At 39.0% G+C, this 19969-nt stretch overlaps 1 protein-coding gene and 1 pseudogene across 1 annotated transcript in view; one reads left to right on the top strand and one right to left on the bottom strand.

Annotated features, from left to right (window-relative positions):
• Positions 1 to 6477: 6477 nt before the first annotated feature.
• LOC121171531 lies at positions 6478 to 9210 on the bottom strand (annotated as a pseudogene).
• A 6976-nt stretch (positions 9211 to 16186) lies between these two features.
• Positions 16187 to 19969, top strand: part of RGS5 (regulator of G protein signaling 5) — a 55263-nt gene continuing 51480 nt past the window's right edge. Inside the window, exon 1 of the mRNA XM_041003361.1 lies at positions 16187 to 16311. Coding sequence (XP_040859295.1) covers positions 16268 to 16311 — 44 coding nt within the window. The 5' untranslated portion in view covers positions 16187 to 16267. The remainder of the gene's footprint in view (positions 16312 to 19969) is intronic.

Here is a 19969-nt window from a genome sequence, read left to right on the forward strand (position 1 = left end):
CTCAAAGCAAACAATTGTATTTGTTTTATGGAAAGGAGATTAAATTTACTAAGAAAGATAGAAAATGACTTTGTTTTGAACATGACCTTCAGGGCTACAGTGGCTAATATTTGGAGTGAGAACATGGACTCACAGAATGTTCTTCCAGCAGAAACTATTTGTCAGGGTGGACACTGTTCTCCAGGGAACAGGGCATGCTTTTCAACAGCTACTAGTGACCTTCAAGATAAACACTGTGTTAGGGTCATTATATCTGAAACTCAGCTCTTACAGAACAGTGTGACCCATGTTCCTTGTAGAGACAAAGCAAGCCTTCTTTGTTTGTTTCTTCCAGAGGCAAAAAAGTATTGAGGCTGATCCCAATGCCACCCTACTCTGAGTTAGCACATGTGGTGAGATAAATCTGCAATTTCCATAAGAACCATCTTGTGTTACAGCACACTGATGTTTGGATACAGAAATGTCATTCCCCAACGAGAATTCCAGTTACCAAAATATTTAGTGATTTAATAGAATACGAGTTTTCCAGTAGGAATTCTCCCACAAGCCAAATGGAAAGAGTGGGAATCCTTCTGAAGCCACTGGGACTTGTCTGCCTCATTAGTTAAGACATCTAGGACTACCAAAGAAGCATGGCCCTATTAGTCCCTTCACCAGGAATTTTCTCAAACTTGTAACTCCTCAGACTTTGCTAGATTAGAGTTATCTCATCAACTAACTGGAACTTGGAGTAAGGCTCGTCCCTCTTGCTCCTGACACAGTTCCTGATTCCGAGTGGCCTTAGCATGGGTATTCCATATGCAGGAGGCAGAGTTAAATAGGTCAGTCTTTTCACCCCTCTCTCCAGGTTCCAGTCAAGACACAAACGTAAGAACTGGGTGTGCATCTCTACTCCTGAATAAAAGATGAATCCCCAATGAAACTGTTATTATAGCTTGACAATAGCATGCTGGACTCTCTGCCATTGTCTATATCTTCAATGTCATGATACACTTAAATAACAGAATGATGAAATTGTGACTGTTGTTGAAGGGCTATGCTATTGGTGTAATGTATGGGAAAACAGTGTGGGGAGGGTCATTGAAGAGGGTGGGAGGGGAAATCCCTGAGCCTATGGAACTGTATTACGAAACATAAAAATTAAAAAAAGAGAAAGAAAGAAGGAAGGGAAGAGAGAAAGAGAGAAGGAGAGAAAGAAAGAAAGAAAGAAAGAAAGAAAGAAAGAAAGAAAGAAAGAAAGAAAGAAAGAAAGAAAGAAAGAAAGAGGAAAGGAGGGAGGAAAAGGGGGTAAGGAGAGAAAGAAGGAAACAAGAAATGAATGAAGGAAGGAAGGAAGGAAGGAAGGAAAAAAAGCCACGTGAAGAAAAAAAAAAAATATTCCATGCCCCCTGTAGAGCCTGGAGCAATTGGTATGGAAACTCATTCTCATGTAGTCTGTGAATTCAGAAAAGAATCCTAGAGAGAATACCGGAAGAGGAATCAGTGTCATGAACAACTTTAAAATATAAGTTAACTTTAATAGCGGAAGTCACTTTGCTACACATTTCAGGAATCTTGTTTTCTTCAAGCTGTTCTTGTTTTTTTTTTTTTGTTGTTACATTGTATTATGTGACACAGTTGCTAAAAAGTTCGAATGATTTTCCTAGTGTCAGTCAAAAGTGGACGGAATGGTGCTTAAACTGAGATATCTCTGTATCTTCAGTGTGTATTCATAACTTCTTAAAAAGTCACTGAAACTCTTTAAAACCAGTGTTTTTCAAAACTTCAAGTTTACTCCATTAGACTAGAACAAACATGGTTATTTGAAAGAAGTGAAAGTACTAGGAATGAAGTTTATAGCCATTAATTTTAATCTCATTTTAAAAACAAATAAAATCCTAACAGCTAAATTCAAAATTAAAGTGCTAAAAAATAGCATCAAAAGAATCATGCAGAATACTACTCAGAACTTTCTAAAGAAGAAAATGAAGTTAACAGAAATCGAATGTAGTGTTCAAAATTGTCAACAAGAAGCCCTAAAGAATAGAGACAAACAGGCACAGAACTGATGGGGAACATCTGAGAACTTCTGAAACTGAAGAAAGACATTAGGTCTCATATTGAAGACATTAGGTCCTCAAGTTCAAGGGGGATCAGGAGGAGGGCTTCTCTCATACCCATTATCTCAAAAATGAATGAAAATCCTACCCATTCCCAGAGATTTCTCACAACACAGCAACCATGGAGACCTAATTTACATCAGTAGCAACAAACCTGAAAACAATAAAGCATCTCCAGAGTGGTCAGTGAAAAAAACACTGCAAACTGAAAGTCTGTCCTTTTCTTTTTTTTTTAAAGATTTATTTTTATTATTTTTTTATTGGAAAGGCGGATATACAGAGAGGAGAGACAGAGAGGAAGATCTTCCCTCCGATGATTCACTCCCCAAGTGAGCGCAATGGCCAATGCTATGCCGATCCGAAGCCAGGAGCCTCTTCCGGTCTCCCACGTGGGTGCAGGGTCCCAAAGCTTTGGGCCGTCCTCGACTGCTTTCCCAGGCCACAGGCAGGGAGCTGGATGGGAAGCGGGGCTGCCGGGATTAGAACCGACGCCCATATGGGATCCCGGGCGTGCAAGGCGAGGACCCTAACCACTTGCGCCACCGTGCCGGGCCCAAGTCTGTCCTGTTTTTAAATACAGGATTTGCAAAGTCTACCCTATCATTTATGGGGGATAGAGAAAAATACATAACTATTAGAATATTAACACTCAGTTAATATGCATGTCATAAACACTGCATGATATTTGCCGAATAGACTGTATACTTTCTAAATGAATAAAGTGTAATCAAAAGAATAAATGTAATATTCAGTTATAAAAAAGGAATGAAATTCTATGATTTGGAGCAAAATATTTAGAAGTACAAGACATTATGTTGAGTGAAGTAAGCCAGACACTGAAATACAGTTACTGCATATTTGCTTTTATATGTGGGAGCTAAACTTAAAAAAAGAAAGAAAAAGAAAATGCTTCTGTGTATCAATTCTGCTGTAAATAAAGTATTTTGCAAACTTTGTCCTAAATCTTTGTCAAACAAGCTGATAGAAATAATGTTATACAGTAGTTATAATGATTTGTGTTATTTTAAAACCTACTTTGAGTGAAATTGAATGATTATCTTTGATTGTTATTTATAACCCTTTCTTATTTTCATGCTGGACTGTGGGCTTTTTATTTTTTATTGTTGAATTTTTATTTAGTGGAGCTACTAAACTTTTGATTATAATGCAGATTAAAATACGCTCTCTCACATTTTGAAAATAAGCACAAAGGAAAAAAGAAAGAATACACAAACCAATTTAAGCAGAAGGCTCAAAAGAAAGTGTAATCAGCCCAAAATATGATTGTGATGGTAGCCTTGAGTATATTTGGGGTCACAACAAATGAAAAAAGCCTCTGTTAGGGTATACACAATGTGAGATTTGGAGCATGAAGAAATGCGTTATTATAACGAAGCGAAATGGATCCAGAAATGATGAGAATAGGCAATTACTAATCAAAAAATTAAGGTAGAAATGTTATTACACAATGTCTAGATATTCAGAGCAAAATTTTCTGAAAGGTGCAATGATAGCTACTATATACACATCAAACATTTGCAAAGTGCTGCGAACACTTGCAGCCATACAGCAGTGCAGCGTCACCACATACAAAGCAAGCATCACTTCCTTCCATTGCCAGAAGAAACGTTTAAACATTCATGTCATACTGAGAAATGTGAGAAATGTTAACATGTATCCATCAGGAGCTCACATATGGACATAGTGATTTGAATAAATGAATAATTACAATTGTCCAGCTCTGAAAAAGTATAAAAATATACTTTTCTTCTTATATAAGGCATATTTACGACTAGTGGTTATTAAATAACAAGGTTTAAAATCTGTAGATCAAGCACAAGCATCAGGCACATCATCTAAAGCATAACTTGAAACCTTCACCCCAAAAGTAGTGTCTCGTTGCAAGTTTCGGCTCTATCCTAACTCCACTTTCCTGCTGATGAGCGTTCTGGGGACACCAGGGGATAACTTGCTAGTTGGTGACCCGGTCACCAACATGGGTCACTGGCTAAACTCCCAGCTTCTGGTTTAATCTGGCCCAGTGTTGATTATTGCAGGCAGATTTTCCTCTGCCTCTTTCTTTCTTTCCAATAAGTGTAATAAATATAAACCCACAAGTTTAGAATTGCCTTAAAACTTTCAAAAGTAAGATATGAAATTAAAATTCCATACTTCCAAGAATGGATTGAAAGCATATTCTGGTGACCATCATTAAACATGTAGACTATTAGAAGATAATTGATGACTTCAAATGACAGAAAAGTTTAATATAAAGTATCAACCAGCCTAAAATATAAATTAGGGTAACCGCTACAGAAGCAGAAGACAGGATAGAGTGAATGTGCTGGCAAGAAGTCATAAAGAACCTAACAAAAGACTAATTTTTACACTCACACAAAAATACTCTTTGACAAGGCTAACAAGTAAAAGAAACTTTTGAAAAGACTAGTAAAGGCTAAAAATTAAAAGAAAAAAACGGCAATAGAATTAAAAAGAAATAAAAGCACAAAGTATTTTTTGTTTTTTGAAAATCAGGCAATACACAATAGATCTGGAGATTAATGAAATGGAAAATTTTGGGGTGGGAAATCACTTTCAAGTGCCATAACTGACCCAAGCAAACAAAATTAAATTCAATTTGTAGACAATAATGAAACTAAAATGGTAATATAAAACATACTCTGAAGAAAAAAAAAATGCCAGACCAAATAGTTTCCTAGTTTTAATTTATTGAACTTGAAAAACATTTTATTTATTATTCATTTATGTATAACACAGACAGAGAGACAGAGATACAGATGTGCAGAATACTTCCATCTGATGGCTCACTCCCTAAATGTCCACCTGAGCCAGGAAAGAAACCCAAAGCTGGTCACCCAATTCAGGTATTTCACATGTGTGACAAAAACCAGTCACTTGAGCTATTCCTGCAGTTTTACCAGTTTCAATTAGCAGACAGTTGGAGTCAGGAGAGAAACACAGTTCAAAATTAAACCCAGGTGTTGCAAGGCAGGGACATGCACATCTTGACTGGACACACATTTGCCCCAGTGAGAATTCATTTTGAACGAGGGTAATGCTTTTCCTATCTACTCCAAGATCAGGATAGGACATAGATAGAGCTAAATGGGTTTTCTGTCATCTTTGAACACAGACACACACACACACACACACACACACACACACACACACACACACACACACACACACAGAAAGAGTTTCTATCTTCTGGTTCACTCCCCTAAATGCCTACAAGAATTGAGTCCAACCAGGTCCAGAGCAGGAAACCAGAAATCAACCCCCTCTTCCTGGAGCAAAAAATTACATCCAGGTTTTCTTTGTGGGTGCTGGGGACCCAGCTAATCCAGTCACCACCTATCACTTCTGAGAGTGCACATTAGTGGGAATCTGGTATCTGGAGCAGAGTCAGGATTTGAATCAGACCCCTCAATATGTGTCCCAAGTGGTGTCTTATGTGCTGCAGAAAATGTCCATCCCTCAAATGTACGCTTTTTGAATTAATCTTATTTTATTTTTTATTATATATGTACATTTAATTTTATACAGCTCCATAGGCTCTTGGATTTCCCCATCCCACTGCCCCAAATCCCCTCCCTGCACTGATTTCCCCTATATTATTACAATAGTACAGTCTTTCAAAAATAGTCATAAGTCCACATTGTAGGTATGGACAATGGGAGAGTGGCCAACATCCTGTTGTCAACTTATATATTTAGCAGTTTCATTGGGAGTTCATCTTAAATTTGGAAGTAGAGATGCACACTGAATTCTATATTCACAACTCAGTATGATTCTATTACACAGATCTTCTAGATGACTATATGTACATTCATGGCTACCTATCTATCTATTGATCTTGTATTTTGCATGAATATTGCCTTATATCAAAGAAAATGTATGATATTTGTTCTTTTGGAATTGGCTTATTTCACTGAGCATAAAGGTCTCTAGTTGAGACCCTTTTATTGCAAGTGGTAGAATTTCATTCTTTTAAAGGGATGAGTAATATTCCGTAGAGTAGATGTACCACAGTTTCCTTATCCACTCTTCTTTCAATGGGCATCTGGATTGTTTCTGTGTCTTTTGCAGATTGTGCTTCTGCAAATACAGGAGCACAGGTCACTTTCTCATATGTAGATTTTATCATTTTTTGGGAAGGGTGATCCAATGGACTTGATTGATGGTGACATGACAAGGTAGGGCTTCTGAAGACCCTCTCCTTCTTCAGGGGATTTGGGGTGGACACTGTGAAGAGAATGGATTCTCAGTGTGGTGAGGGCTGAGTGGGCGCAGGGACTCCCCAGCAGCCTTACTCTTCAGCTAGTGCTCTTGCTGAGGTTGGTGGTTGCAGGGGCTCTTACTCCTGGGAGCCCAGGTGCGCCATAAGTTCCACCACTCTGTTGCCGTAGCCAAATTCATTGTCATACCAGGAGAGGAGCTTGACAAAGCAGTCATGAGGGCAATGCCAGCCCCAGCATCCAAGTTAGAGGAATGGGTGTCACTGTTAAAGTCACAGGAAGCAACTCGTTCCTCTGTGTAGCCCAGGATGCCCTTCAGGGGGTCCTTCGACATCTGCTTCACCATATTCTCTATGTCATCATACTTAGTAGCTTTCTCTAGGTGGCAGGTCATGTCCACAACTGACATGTTGCAGGTGGGCATGCAGAAGGCCTTGCCAGTGAGCTTCCTGTTAGCTTGGGATAAGCTTGTCTACGGCCTTGGTGGTGCCAGTTGAGGCGTGGGATAATGTTCTGGGCAACCCCATGGTCATCATGCCACAGCTTCCTAGAGGGGCCATCTATGGTCTTGTGGGTGGCAATGATAGCATGCACTGTGGTCATTAGTCTTTTCACAAGTTGTCATGAATGACTTTGGCTAGGGGGCCTGAACAGCTGGTGGTGCAGGAGGCGTTGCTGACAATCTTGAGAGTTTTCATAGTTCTCAAGGTTCATGCCCATCACAAATATGGGGACATTGGCAGAGAGAGGCAGAAATGATGACCCTCTTGGCCCCACCCTTCAAGTGAGCCCCAGCCTTCTCCATGGTGGTGAAGAGACTAGTGGACTCAACCACACACTAGGCAACACAATCACCCCCTTCACTGTTGGTGGGATCTTGCTCCTGGAAGATGGTAACAGCTTTCCCATTGATGACAAGCTTGCAGTTCTTGTCCTTGACCATGCTGTAGAACTTGCCATGGGTGGAATCATACTAGAACATGCAGACCTTGTAGTTGAGGTCAACAAATGGATCATTGATGGCCACAATGTCCACTTTGCCAGAGTTGAAAGCAGCCCTAGTGACTGAGCGTCCTTCACTCTGATCTTCACCATCCTGTCACAGGGCTGCATAGACACTGCAGGAGATGCAGGGGCTGTCAGTCCAACTTGAAGTAGAAAACTGAGTTGTTATCCTTACCACACACACTCTTAGGTCTGTTTCTGGGCTCTTCTACTATACCAGTATATTATTTAATCATGGTCCTGTTTTTGTATTTATTTTTCATTATATTTGAAAAGCAGAGAGAGGGAGCAGAGAGAATCTCATTCTCTAATTTATTCTGCAAATTGAGCACACTATATTGAGCCAAACAGAAGATGGGAGCTAGGGACTGAGTCTTCCACATGAGTGGTCGACTTCAATGAGTTGATCATCACCACTTGCCTCCTAGAGCGTGCAGTAGCAAGAAGCGGATCAGGAAGCAGAAGACCCAGAACCCAAACCATGCATTCTCATGCTTGACCGGGGTGTCTCAAGCAGAGTCTTAAGGATGTTGAACACCTGACCTGCATAGTTTTAACTATGTAGCATCAGAGGCATGTTTAATGTGAGGGGTCTCATACTAAGTCACTCTTCTACCAGGTGAACTTTGGCGCCAAATTGGTTTAATTTCACAGAAAGTTAGAATTTTTATTAGGATTGTATTAAATTCGTAAATGAATTTAGGAAAAACAGATATATTTCTAAAGTTGAGCCAAGCCATTCAAGGGCAGGCATGTGTCTCTATCTGAGCATATCTGTGTTTGCCAGGAATATTTACATTTCTTTCCTTTTATTGCTTTTGTGCATATCTTGTTACATATATTCTTACATATGTGATTTGCTTGGAATTTTTGCTAACATTATATCCTCTAATTGATTTCTTGCTATGTGCATAAGACCATACTGAAATTTTTATTGCTGAAGTTAATTTTAAAATTCATTCTCTAGAATATCTGAAGTATGTTATCATGCATTCTTCACGAGATTTATTTTTCCCTATTATCACCAATTCTTAGACCTTGAATTCATTTCTCTTTATTATGTTATTTAATACTTCTAGCATAATACTGAAATGGACATGTTTTTCTTTCTCCTGATACTGGTAAACTTTTTTTTCTGTTTTTTTCCTCTTTAAATATTGCATTGATTTCATTGATTTAAAAAAAAAAAGAGTTATTTATTTTTATTGAAATGGCAGACCCACGGAGAGGAGAGACAGAGAGAGATCTTCAGTCCATCGGTTCACTCCCCGAATGGTCTGATCATAGAGTTGGAGCTGAGCTAATCCAAAGCTTGGAGCTAGCAGCCTCCTGTAGACCTCCCACATAGGTGTAGGTTCCCAAGGTTTTGAGTCATCCTCTACTGCTTTCTTAGGCCTCAAATAGGGAACTGGATGGGAAGTGGAATGGCCAGGACAGGAACGGGGCACCCACATGGGATGCTGGCACTCATTAGGTAGAGGATTAGCAGATTGAGTCATCATGCACACCCCTAAATATCACAATGGCTTTAACACAAAATATGTATTTTTTTTCTTAAATGTTTTTATAGTCATCCCAAAAAAGTAAATTATTCTTAATTTCTTATCAGTTATGTAAGTTAGCACAGGCTTTTTAAGTAGCCATGACAAAAATATTAATTTTCTATTTAAATCTACTAGTATAATATTAATGAGTTACCTAGTATTAAAGTCTTTCATTCCTGCAGTAAATACTGTTACTACAGTGTTACTCTGTTAATGTTGATTATGACTGCTAATATTTAGTGTTCTGGTTCTTACATTTCTAAATGATATTTGCCTAATTTTCTTCTTTATTGTCTTCATCATGTTTACCTGTTAATACTAAACATAAATGATAAATAGAATTTAGAAAGTTTTCCTTCCTTTTCAATGAACTGGAAAATTCACAGAGCATTGTTGCTATCTACGCGTCGGAAGATTGACTTTCCCTGGGTAGTAAACTTGCATTGCCCTTACTTTCATCATATTTTTCTATAAAAATTGAACTGCCTGAATTTTCTCACTTCAGTGGTGTCTATTATAACCATCTGTAGTTCATTTGAAAATTATTCATTTCATCTATGCTTTTAAATTTGTGCAGGGGCCCAGTGTCTCAGTGGCTAAATCCTCAGTTAGCAGGCGCCATGGTCCCATATGGGCACTAGTTCATGTCCTAGGTGTTCCATTTCCCATCCCTGCTTGTGGCCTGAGAACGCGGTGGAGAATGGCCCAAGGCCTTGGAACCCTGCAACCGCATGGGAGACCCAGAAGAAGCTCCTAGATCCTGGCTTCAGATAAGCTCAATTCTGTTTGTTGCAGACAGAAGATCTTTGTATCTTCTTTTCCTGGTAAATCTGATCTACTTTTCCAATAAAAATAAATTAAATATGATGAAGCTCTTTGGGCTAACCTACTGCCTGTGACACTGGCATCCTAAATGAGCTCCTGTTGGGACTTGGCTCTTCCAGTTTCAATTCAGCTCCCTGCTGATGCGATGGCTCTAGCACCCGTGTAGGAGACTCATTGGAAGTTCTTGGGTCCTGGCTTGTTCTGACTCAATCCCAGCCATTGCTGCTGTTTCTGGTGTGAACCACTGATGGGAAATCCTATTTATATTCATTAACATATGTTACAGATTTGGCCTCAGTCCTTCACAGCATTATATAGTTACATTGTATTTTGTTGTTGTTATATATGGAATGTGTGTTCTTCTGATATTTATATTTAAGAGGGCTTGCTTATAATGTTCTTTGAGAGATTATTTTTGTTCATAAATCTTTGTTCTCCAGTTTTCAATTATTATATAATTTATCTGGTTTTATTCAATGGTTTGTTAGTTTTCTCCTTTCTTGCATTTTGTTTAATTACTATATAAATAATCCTTCATATCAATAGGGAAAAGTCAAACAGCATAATAGTAGGATTGATTAAACATGAAAGCATACATTTAATGGAAGAAAATTTTAATAGCGAATATGAATACATGTTTAAATTTATACGAAATTATAGTGGTACAAATTAATGACATGACTTCTTTTTTTTTTTGCCTGTTACTAACAAAAATTAAAGTCTAGAAAATGTTTTATACAAGAAAAAGCAACTGGGAAATAATGCTTTCATTCATTTCTGTTGTGAGTTGTCATGGTTTGAATAGTTGTCCTTAATACTCATGTGGAATTTTAAAGCCCAGAGGCTTAGGTTAACAGTATTGACAGGTGGAAACTGATCCAATAATGATGTTTGCAGGTGGAGCCTTACACAAGTGATTGTGTTAGAGGGAGTTATCACAGTGGAGCCTAGATTGAATCCTAATGGTCTAATACGAGAAAAAAAGACTCAACTCTTGGTTCTTGGTCTGGAAAACTGAACCTCCAAACAATGAGCCAAAACAAATCTCTTTCTTTTATCAAGTTAGACTGCCTGAGATGTTTTATTACAGTGATGAAAAGTTTACTGCTCAACTCTACATGAGTCTGATGACTTTATAACTTTGTCATAGAAGATCTCATGATTTAGCAATTCCAGTTTATGAACTACTTCATGGAGAAGTTGGTCCAGGAGACATATATGGAAAACAAGTTTAAGTAGTTTTGGCAGAAGCAAAAAATTGTGAATGAACTAAATGTTCATCATTGAGTCTACTGAGAAGTGCAATTGTATTTGCAGGTGATAGAAATTAAAAAACATAAATTGGGCCCAGCACAAAAGTGAAGTGGTTAAAGTCCTCGCCTTGTACACGCCGGGATCCCATATGGGCACTGGTTCTAATCTCGGCGGTCCTACTTCCAATCCAACTCCCTGCTTGTGGGCTTGGAAAGCAGTGGAGGATGGCCCAAAGCCTTGGGACCCTGCACCCATATAGGAGACCTGGAGGAACTCTGTTTTCCTGGCTTCGGATTGGCTCAGCTGCAGTCGTTGCACTCACTTGGATAGTGAACCATCGAACAGAAGATCTTCCTCTCTGTATATCTGCCTTTCCAATAAAAATAAATAAATCTTTAAAAAAGCATAAACCAAAGATACAGAGTAGGCTCTCTAACTCACCAAGACAACACTCAAGAAGTTTATGCTCACTAGGACTCCTCTTTGGTCTGGAACTGTTTACTATATCTTGACAATAGGATGCTGGACTCTGCCATTGTCCATGCCCGCAATGATGGACATATGACTGTGTATGAAGAACTATACTATAGTAATGATATAGGGGAATTCAGTGAGGGGGGAGGGAGTTGGGGAGGAGATGGGGGAAATCCCAGGGCCTATGGAACTGTATCATAAAATTATAATAATAATAAAAAAAGTAAATAATTAAAAAGTTCATCCTTTTTTGGAAAACCACAATGTTCCCTCATTTAAAAAATAATAACAATAATAATAATAATATTTACCTCATGATTGCATTGTGAGAATTTGTAAATATGCAACTGTACATAATTATAAATAAATACGTGAGTATATGAATAGTGGTTTAAAATGTTCTCAGAATACAGGAAATGTTCTATAGTGTTAGCTATTGTTTTAAGATCAGAATTTTAAAAATTATTAGTTTTATACAAAAAGGTAAGATTCAGATCATAGTATTCATACAAATCAAGATAGGTATAATTATTAGATCTTTTATGAATCTGTTGTTTTAGACTATTTGTGCTACTATAACATGATATCTGAAGCTGGCTGGCTGATTTTCAAATAATTTGTTTTTTGTAGATCTGAAGGCTGGGGCATCCAAGACCAAGGATCCAGCAGGTGCTGTGTCTGATGAAGCCTGCCCTCGCTGCCCTCTATTTAAAAGATGAATCTTTGTGCTGAGCCCTCACACAGCGGAAGGGCAGGGGCGGGTTAGTGGAGGTGAATGCTGTGTCCTCATGCAGGAGAGTGGAAGATAACGAACTCACCTCAAGCCCCTTGATAGGGGCTGAATTCCATTCCCCAGTACTCCGCCCTCACGGATCAATTACAACCCAAATATCCTGCTTCTTACCACTATCACATTGATGGTGATTAAGTTTCTTTCTTTTTTTTTTTTTTAAAGGTTTAGTTATTATTATTACAAAGTCAGAAATACAGAAAGGAGGAGAGACAGAGAGGAAGATCTTCTGTCTGATGATTCACTCCCCACGTGACTGCAACAGTTAGAGCTGCGTCAGTCCAAAGCCAGGAGCCAGGAGCTCTTCTGGGTCTCCAACGTGGGCGCAGGGTCCCAAGGCTTTGGGTCGTCCTCCACTGCTTTCCCAGGCCACAAGCATGGAGCTGGATGGGAAGAGTGGCTGGGATTAGAATCGGCGCCCATATGAGATCCCAGCGCATGCAAGGCGAGGACTTTAACCATTACGTTATCGCACTGAGCCTGGTGATTAAGTTTCAACACATGAATGATGATATTTAAAATTATCTGGAAGACCACTCACACAAACCTTAACAAGAGCTGAGTATGATGAAAGTGGGAAAAGAATGGAAATAAAGAGCAGCCATTTAAAAAAGCTTTTGTTTCATCTGTCGCCTATTCATTTCTTTAAGAGAAATGATTGTAAGCGAACAATAATATAACGTACAAACTTGTATATAGTTTGAAACATTTGTCAGAAAGAAAGAAGGGAAGATGTGAGGCTGTTTCCTGCGTGTGCTTCTCGCTGGCGTGGGGTGAAGCACTCGGAAACGATCAGGGAGATGATTAGTGAGTAAACACCTGTTCCATGTTGGCTAATTTGTCTTGGAGGTCCTCAGCAGGTAAGTTACAGAGTGCATCTTGATAAATACATTGCTAATCATAGTGGAGGAAATATATTAATGATTTGTTTAAGAAACTGAGTTTAAAAAGAGTCAAAGCAGATGCGTGTGCAAGAGACCATTTCATTTGATAAAGAGTCTGTCTCCATAGCTAGCTAACTCCTGCCTTGTCTGTACTGGTACTTTGGAGTCCTGACTCGGTGGGATTCTCCAGGACACAAAGGTCCCTCTTGAGAGCAGCCTCATAAGTCTTCCTCTGTGTTCTTAGTTACCCCTCTACCCTTCTTTTTGCCCTCTGTGAAGAGGTGGAAATCACTCAGGTGTGGTGGCGGTTATCCTGTTTGCTCTTGCAGCTTTCCCCCATTTTTTTTTAAATACATTTTAGAGGTATGTGGAAGGCAAAGAAAAATGTTAGATGTAAAATTTATTTCATAAGGGTGTGTTCTGTTCATACTGGGTTAAACACATGGCATGGAAATCTACCTGCTAATTATTCATGTTGTAGAGCAGAGCCCTAGGGGTTGTCACCTCCCATAGCTACACCTTCATTCCCGTTGAAATTAACCTCTCAATTTGTCCTCCTGCCATCCCACCATTTTACTTTTTCCTTCTAGAATGTGCTCTTTGTACATCTCTCTGGCTAGCTCATCCTTAGGAAGCTAAAATGTGTTAGATTTAATATTTATTTCTGTTGAAGTTTCCATTTTTAGTCTTAGAGCATCCTTTTAGGATAATTTTAATTGATGCAAAGTCCTTCACATGAACTCTTCTGCAACAATCAGAAATCTGCTTTGATTTTTCAGCCCTGAGCAAGACAGCCACTTTCATTGTCTGCATTGAATGTAGCTGTTTTGTGTTTTTGGGTATCAAACACTGGCTTGGGCTTTTATCCAAGGTCTTCTTTGCCAGATTTATATTCTCACTATTAGATTCAGTAGTCAATAACAGCATTTATGTCTCAAAAGAAACATGATGAATTGATGTTCTGAGGTTTACATAACAATAAAAGACAAAGCCTGAACTGCTGTATTTAAAGCAAAATATATTTATAAGTGTATTCTCCATCAACCTAACATTATGCTTGCTACTAGGAGTGTAAAAGTGAAGAATGAGAAACAACGAGGCTTTGAATACTTTTTATTATTATGTATCCGAAAGATGGAAAGGCAGACACAGAGACAGGCAGAGCGCCCATCTTCTGACTCACTCTCCAAATGCCACAATAGCCAGTTTGGGCCAGGGACAAAGCTGACAGCCAAGAATGGAATCCATGTCTCCCATGTGGGTGCCAACAAGACTGATTGCTGGGACCATCACTGCCGCCTCCCTAGGCATGCAGACCAAGGAACGCACTAGCAGGACGCTCAAATGAGGAACTAAAGCTCTATTTTTTAAAAAAATTTATTTATTTTCATTGGAAAGGTAGACTTACAGAGAAAAGTATAAACAGCAAGATCTTCCATCTGCTGGTTTGCTCCTCCGATGGCTGCTAGAGCTGGAACTAAGCCAATAAAAGCCAGGAGCTAAGAACTTTGCTCAAGTCTCCCACGAAGGTGCAGGGTCTCAAAGGCTTTGGGCCATTTCCCACCTCCTGATCAGGTCATAAGCAGGGAGATGGGTGGGAAATGGAGCAGCCGGATGCAGATCTGTGCCTGTTTGAGATGTTGGTGCTTTGAGATGGAGGATTAGCCAGTTAAACCAATCACACCAGACACAGGGAGCTAAAATGCAGAAATGAACACAGGCACTGCCATGTGGAACACAGGTGTCTTGGTTACTGGGATAAATGCCTACCCCCTCAGGTGGCTTGTTTTATAACCTATAATAAGAAATGCAGTTTACCTAATGACCCTGCGCATGTGCAAACACATATCTATATGACTAAAGGTAAAATTTTAGAAAATGATCTATTTTGTATGTACTTGTACTTGGAGTATTTGTCCATTTTATTTACATAATTGCAAACATTGGCTCATAATATGTTGAATTAACCCCTGAAGCTCATACCTGTTCTTGACTGACAGTTTGAATCAAAGAGTGTATGGGGAAAGGGTCATTTAAAGACAAATGTTTTCAAATAACAAGGAAATTATGGGAATGATTTTAAATTCTAAATGCAGACGTTTTCTCACACCTTATTCAATGCTACGTATCCTGAGCATGGAATCTTATATTAACATTTAAGTATCAATTTACCAGCACTCCAGTCCCCCTAGGATGAGACATAACTTAGGCAGAGATACTCCGTGAATGATAATGACAGGATACAAGAAAAAAGTTGCTGAGGAAGGGAAGACAAGCATAGCCTAGATGGATGTGAGAATGAAAGGATGGGATGTGGATCCCAGGAATAGCCTAACTTAGCCATCAAAGTAAAAAATAACCAGAAGACCACTTACAGAATTGAAAAGGTTTGTGGATCATACCTTATGGCTAGACTCATCTGTTATTTTCCCTCTTTCACCATGCTTGAACTTTATTAAGGTTTTAATGGATGACCTTGCAGGTCTTTTCCTAATACCTTCACACATACAGAAATTCATAAACCTTACTCCTACGTGTTTTGATTTATGTGAGCAGTCATTTCTTTACTCAGCTCCAGAACGTCATGCTGGCTGCTCCTTGGAGGCTCAAGGCATCCGGGGCTGTCTACACCTCTCCCTCCCATTGTTTCCATATAACATGTTCTTGGGTCATGAGAGCAGGGGTCGCTCTTTGAATCCCTAACACCCAGTAGGTGTCTGGTACAAGGTAGGTACTCACATACGCATTGTATAAATCCCGTTTCCTCCCCCCGCAAAAGTCTTTGATGTTTTAGAGTTTTTTTCCAACTCTTCCTTGTGGCTGGTCTCAGATTAGGACTTCCAACATGATTGAGCTGTCCTGGACAATGCAGCAACAGCAGGCAGTGATAAGCAGTTGAAAGCCTGATGTTCCAGCTGGGACTGCAACAGGGGAAGATTCCAGCCTCCCTCTTATGCCCCAAACAGTGGCTCTGCAGCCTGCAATTTCCTGCCTGGCTCTGGATTGGTCCAGAAGGGACAGCCTGCTGGGAAAGATCCTCTATATATTTGTGAGACAGTTTTAAAGTTTCCAGAGACTTGTTCTGCTGTTAAGAAGTTGTGCTCAAAGCCGAGGAGCCAAGACACTTGCCAAAATGTGCAAAGGACTTGCAGCTTTGCCCCACTCATGCCTGGAAAGGTGAGAATAAAGTTATTTTGGTTTAAAAGATGCAGAGAGCGCTCCGGGGAGCATGCCAGCGTCAGTAGAAGCTGTTTAGTTTGTAGCTAAACTGAAGTGAAACAGGTGCATTTTGTCTGTAGCCTGGGAATTGTCTGTTTTTGTTTTACAACAGAGAATTTGAAAGATTTGAGCTGAGGACTGACACAATATGGGATATTTAATACACATTTTCTTCAAGGAGATGCTTTCTAGCTGCTTATTCAGAGTGGAATACAAATACATCATTAAGAATGTAGATTCCAACATCAAACTGTCTGGGTTTGACTCCTGGCTCCCCTGTTTTTTGTACATGTGGTTCGGAACAATTTATCTGAACTCTCTGTATCTCAGATTTCTTTTTTTAACTGCAAGGTGGAAATATTAAGAGTGTATGTCAATACCAGCTGGTTAAAGATCAAATAAATTCTTGTAAACAAAATGCCCAGAATAGTGTCTGGCACAGAGTAGAGCTAAATAAATATTAGCTGATGTACAGGGAATAGGAAGAGAGGACAGGTTTGCACTGTCAGAAAATTTCTCATTGTTTCTTGTTACCATGACCTCATTAGATAAAAGGACGGTGGGACCTAGGGTTATTTTTATCTAGCATTCTAAGAATCATTCTACAATGAGCAACACTTTTGTGACTCCCTGGTTGTCTTCAGGTTGGTCAGTGTTGTGGACAATGAAAAAGAAAGAATAAATATCTGATTTGTGAGAAATTCATTATCTGATGCACAGAACTGAAAGCGTTTCTCTCCCTGTTAGAAACTGATTGATTTGATTCCATTTGATTTGATCTCTTCTTGCTAAAAAAATAAATGAAAGTGAGCCTTGCCCAGTCTGTTTCTATCGCTAAGCAATGACTGTCCTCATCTAAGAGAGCTGTGTTGTTTAGTGATCCTCATGTTTTCCGTCCTTTTAGAAACTCGGGTTTCTTTTTGATGATGTCTCTCCTAGAAAAAAAATCCTAGGATGTTTTTCAGGAGCTACTGTTGTAATTGTTTCTAATGACACTGTTGGTGACTAAAAAGGAAGCCTGTGAGGGACCTTATTCCTTCCTGTCAAAAGCATAAATCATTTTGATTTTTTTTGTTTTTCCTTTATTCGAGAGCAGATATAGACATACCTGCATCTATGTGTAGGTCTAAGTATGTAAGGTGAGAGCACTCCCATCTACAGGTTCATTCCCCAGATGTTCAGAATGGCCAGAGGCTGGGCATTGCCGGAGACAGCAAGCAGGAAGCCAGCTGCTGTGCCATGATTACCATGCCCTACCAATGTATGCATTGGCAGTACATAGACTGAGACAGTAAAACTGGGAACTCAACCCAGGCACTGTCGTATGGGGTGCAGGTATCTCAACACCAAGACTAATTCTCATTCCCGTACAAACCTGTGACTGGATTGTCCTTGGCCCAGCCTTGGGGACTAGCACTGGGTTTAATGCTGGGCTCTATATATTGATATTGCCCTATCCTTCCCTCTGAAAATTAGGGGTAGACGGAAACTAAAGAGAACTGGAAGTGACCTGAAGTTCTTTAAATAAGATGATGAATTCCTTTTTTCAGATTTGCAACCGTAAGAATCACAAATTGCTCAACCTTAATGGATGTTTTTGGTTCACTTGTCCACACACTCTCGTACAGTAGATAAATTCTACATTATTAATTGGCGTACAATTGGTTCTAGAATGATTCTAACATTAGTCTTCCCATAATTTTGTGGCTCTGTGACACCTGGTTTTGTATTTAGTGTGTAATTAATGAAAAAAGGCATGAGATTTTGGCAGGGTAACTAATTTTGCCCTTACAAATTCTTGTAAATATGCATAATGTTTACAGGGACATCTAAATGGAACATTCTTTCAATGACTATTATTATTATTTCATACCTGATTCACTATCAACCTCAATATTGAATTTTACGTATCTTTTAATGCACAGTCAATTCTTACTCTTCAGAATAAAGCCAATGTTTATGTGGGGTTTTAAAAGTGGTGATAGAGCAAGTTTTGGTGTGTGTGTTAACATGAATTGAACCTTTTAATTTTCTGTAAAGTGATAATGTCCTGCAATTATTGAATGTGATTATCTTTTACATTAACCGCTACCATATTTTGTATTACAATAGAACCTAGGAACTTTTTTTTTTTAGAGAAAGGGAAGTGTGATGTTGTGACACTGCCACAGTATACCAATAGAAGGAACAAAAAGTACTCGAATGTTCTCAAGCCTGATTCTATGTTTCCACGCTAGTTCTCAACTCTCTCGCTTGCACAGGTTCCTAACCTGTTCAGTTCTTCTCTCAGATCTCCAAAAGGAATATGGAATGCTTCAGTGCTTAAAGAGATTCCAACAACCACATAGAAAACATTAGGGCAGCATGCATGCATTAGAAAGCAAATGTGTTTCGAATGCAAAGCTCAACTAAAGAGTTCAATTAGAACTTTAAAAAGAAAGACTTAACAAGTTTTTATTTAAAAGGAGAGAAGAAAAAGAGAGAGAGAGAGATCTTCCATTTGCTGGTCACTCCCCTGATGGCCACAATGGTTTGAGCTGAGCAGACCCAAAGCCAAGAGCCTGGAACTTCTTCCAGGCCTCACACATGTAGAGGCCCAAAAACTTGGTCCATCTTCTGTAGCTTTTCCTGGCACATGAGCGGAGAGCTGTATCAGAAGTAGAGCAGAGGGGATTCAAAATAGTACTCCTGTGGGAGCCCACACAGCAGGTAGAGATTTAATCTCCTATGCCATCGTGCTGGCCCCAAATTACAATCTTTACATTACATTAGAAATAGAATTCAGTTATCAAAAATATGGCTAACATACTGTCATTGAGCACAAGGAAAGTACGTTGGTTAGGAGGAAGAGCAGAGCATCCCTGAGCAAGCTATTTCTTCCTAAGGCCCTCAAATGAAATAAGCAAACTTTGGTTTAGTCATTCTCTAATGATCCTTTCTAGTTCTAACACGGTATGAATGAAGTGCAAGATACTCGGGTTTCAGGGAGAGATGTCACAAAGGGGAATTTTTCCTCATTTTTTTTCCTATGAAAGTTTCAAGGCAGAAAATATTTCAACCATGAACGCCAACAAAGATCTAACCCTGGACTGGAACCTCTGAGTGGAAACAAACCACTCAGTGATTCTAACACTGGTTTACAGGAAAGCGTAGTTTAGTTCTTGCAAGGGGGAACTTCAATATTCTTTCGCTAATGTCTAGGGAAACATTATGTTAGCATCAGCTTTGGCATAGTTACAGATCCTTGTCTTTATTTATTTAGATTTTTAGGACTATTTTTCATTACAATTCAAACTAGTTCTCATTTTTTAAAATATTCATGAAGACCAATAATTTAGACGTTTAAGGATAACTGGTCGCCTCCATGCAAGTACCACAGAGCTTGGGTTTCTGGTTGGAGGCACAAAATGAAAGTGTTGAGTCAACGGAACACCTTATTTTTACATGTGTGTTTCAATTTTAAATTTCAAGATTCTGTTTAAAATAGATTTTATTTTCAGTGTCCTTGAAATTTCATTAGGCGAGTTGAATGCTTGGGTACATATTGCTTTTTTGGGAAAAGTTAGAAGTAGTCTCAAATTTTAAAAAATACATTATGATTCCCTAAAAGTTTTTC

Source organism: Ochotona curzoniae, unplaced genomic scaffold (assembly GCF_017591425.1).
Source record: "Ochotona curzoniae isolate NIBS_2020 unplaced genomic scaffold, NIBS_Ocur_1.0 scaffold_2683, whole genome shotgun sequence".
NCBI lineage: Eukaryota > Metazoa > Chordata > Mammalia > Lagomorpha > Ochotonidae > Ochotona > Ochotona curzoniae.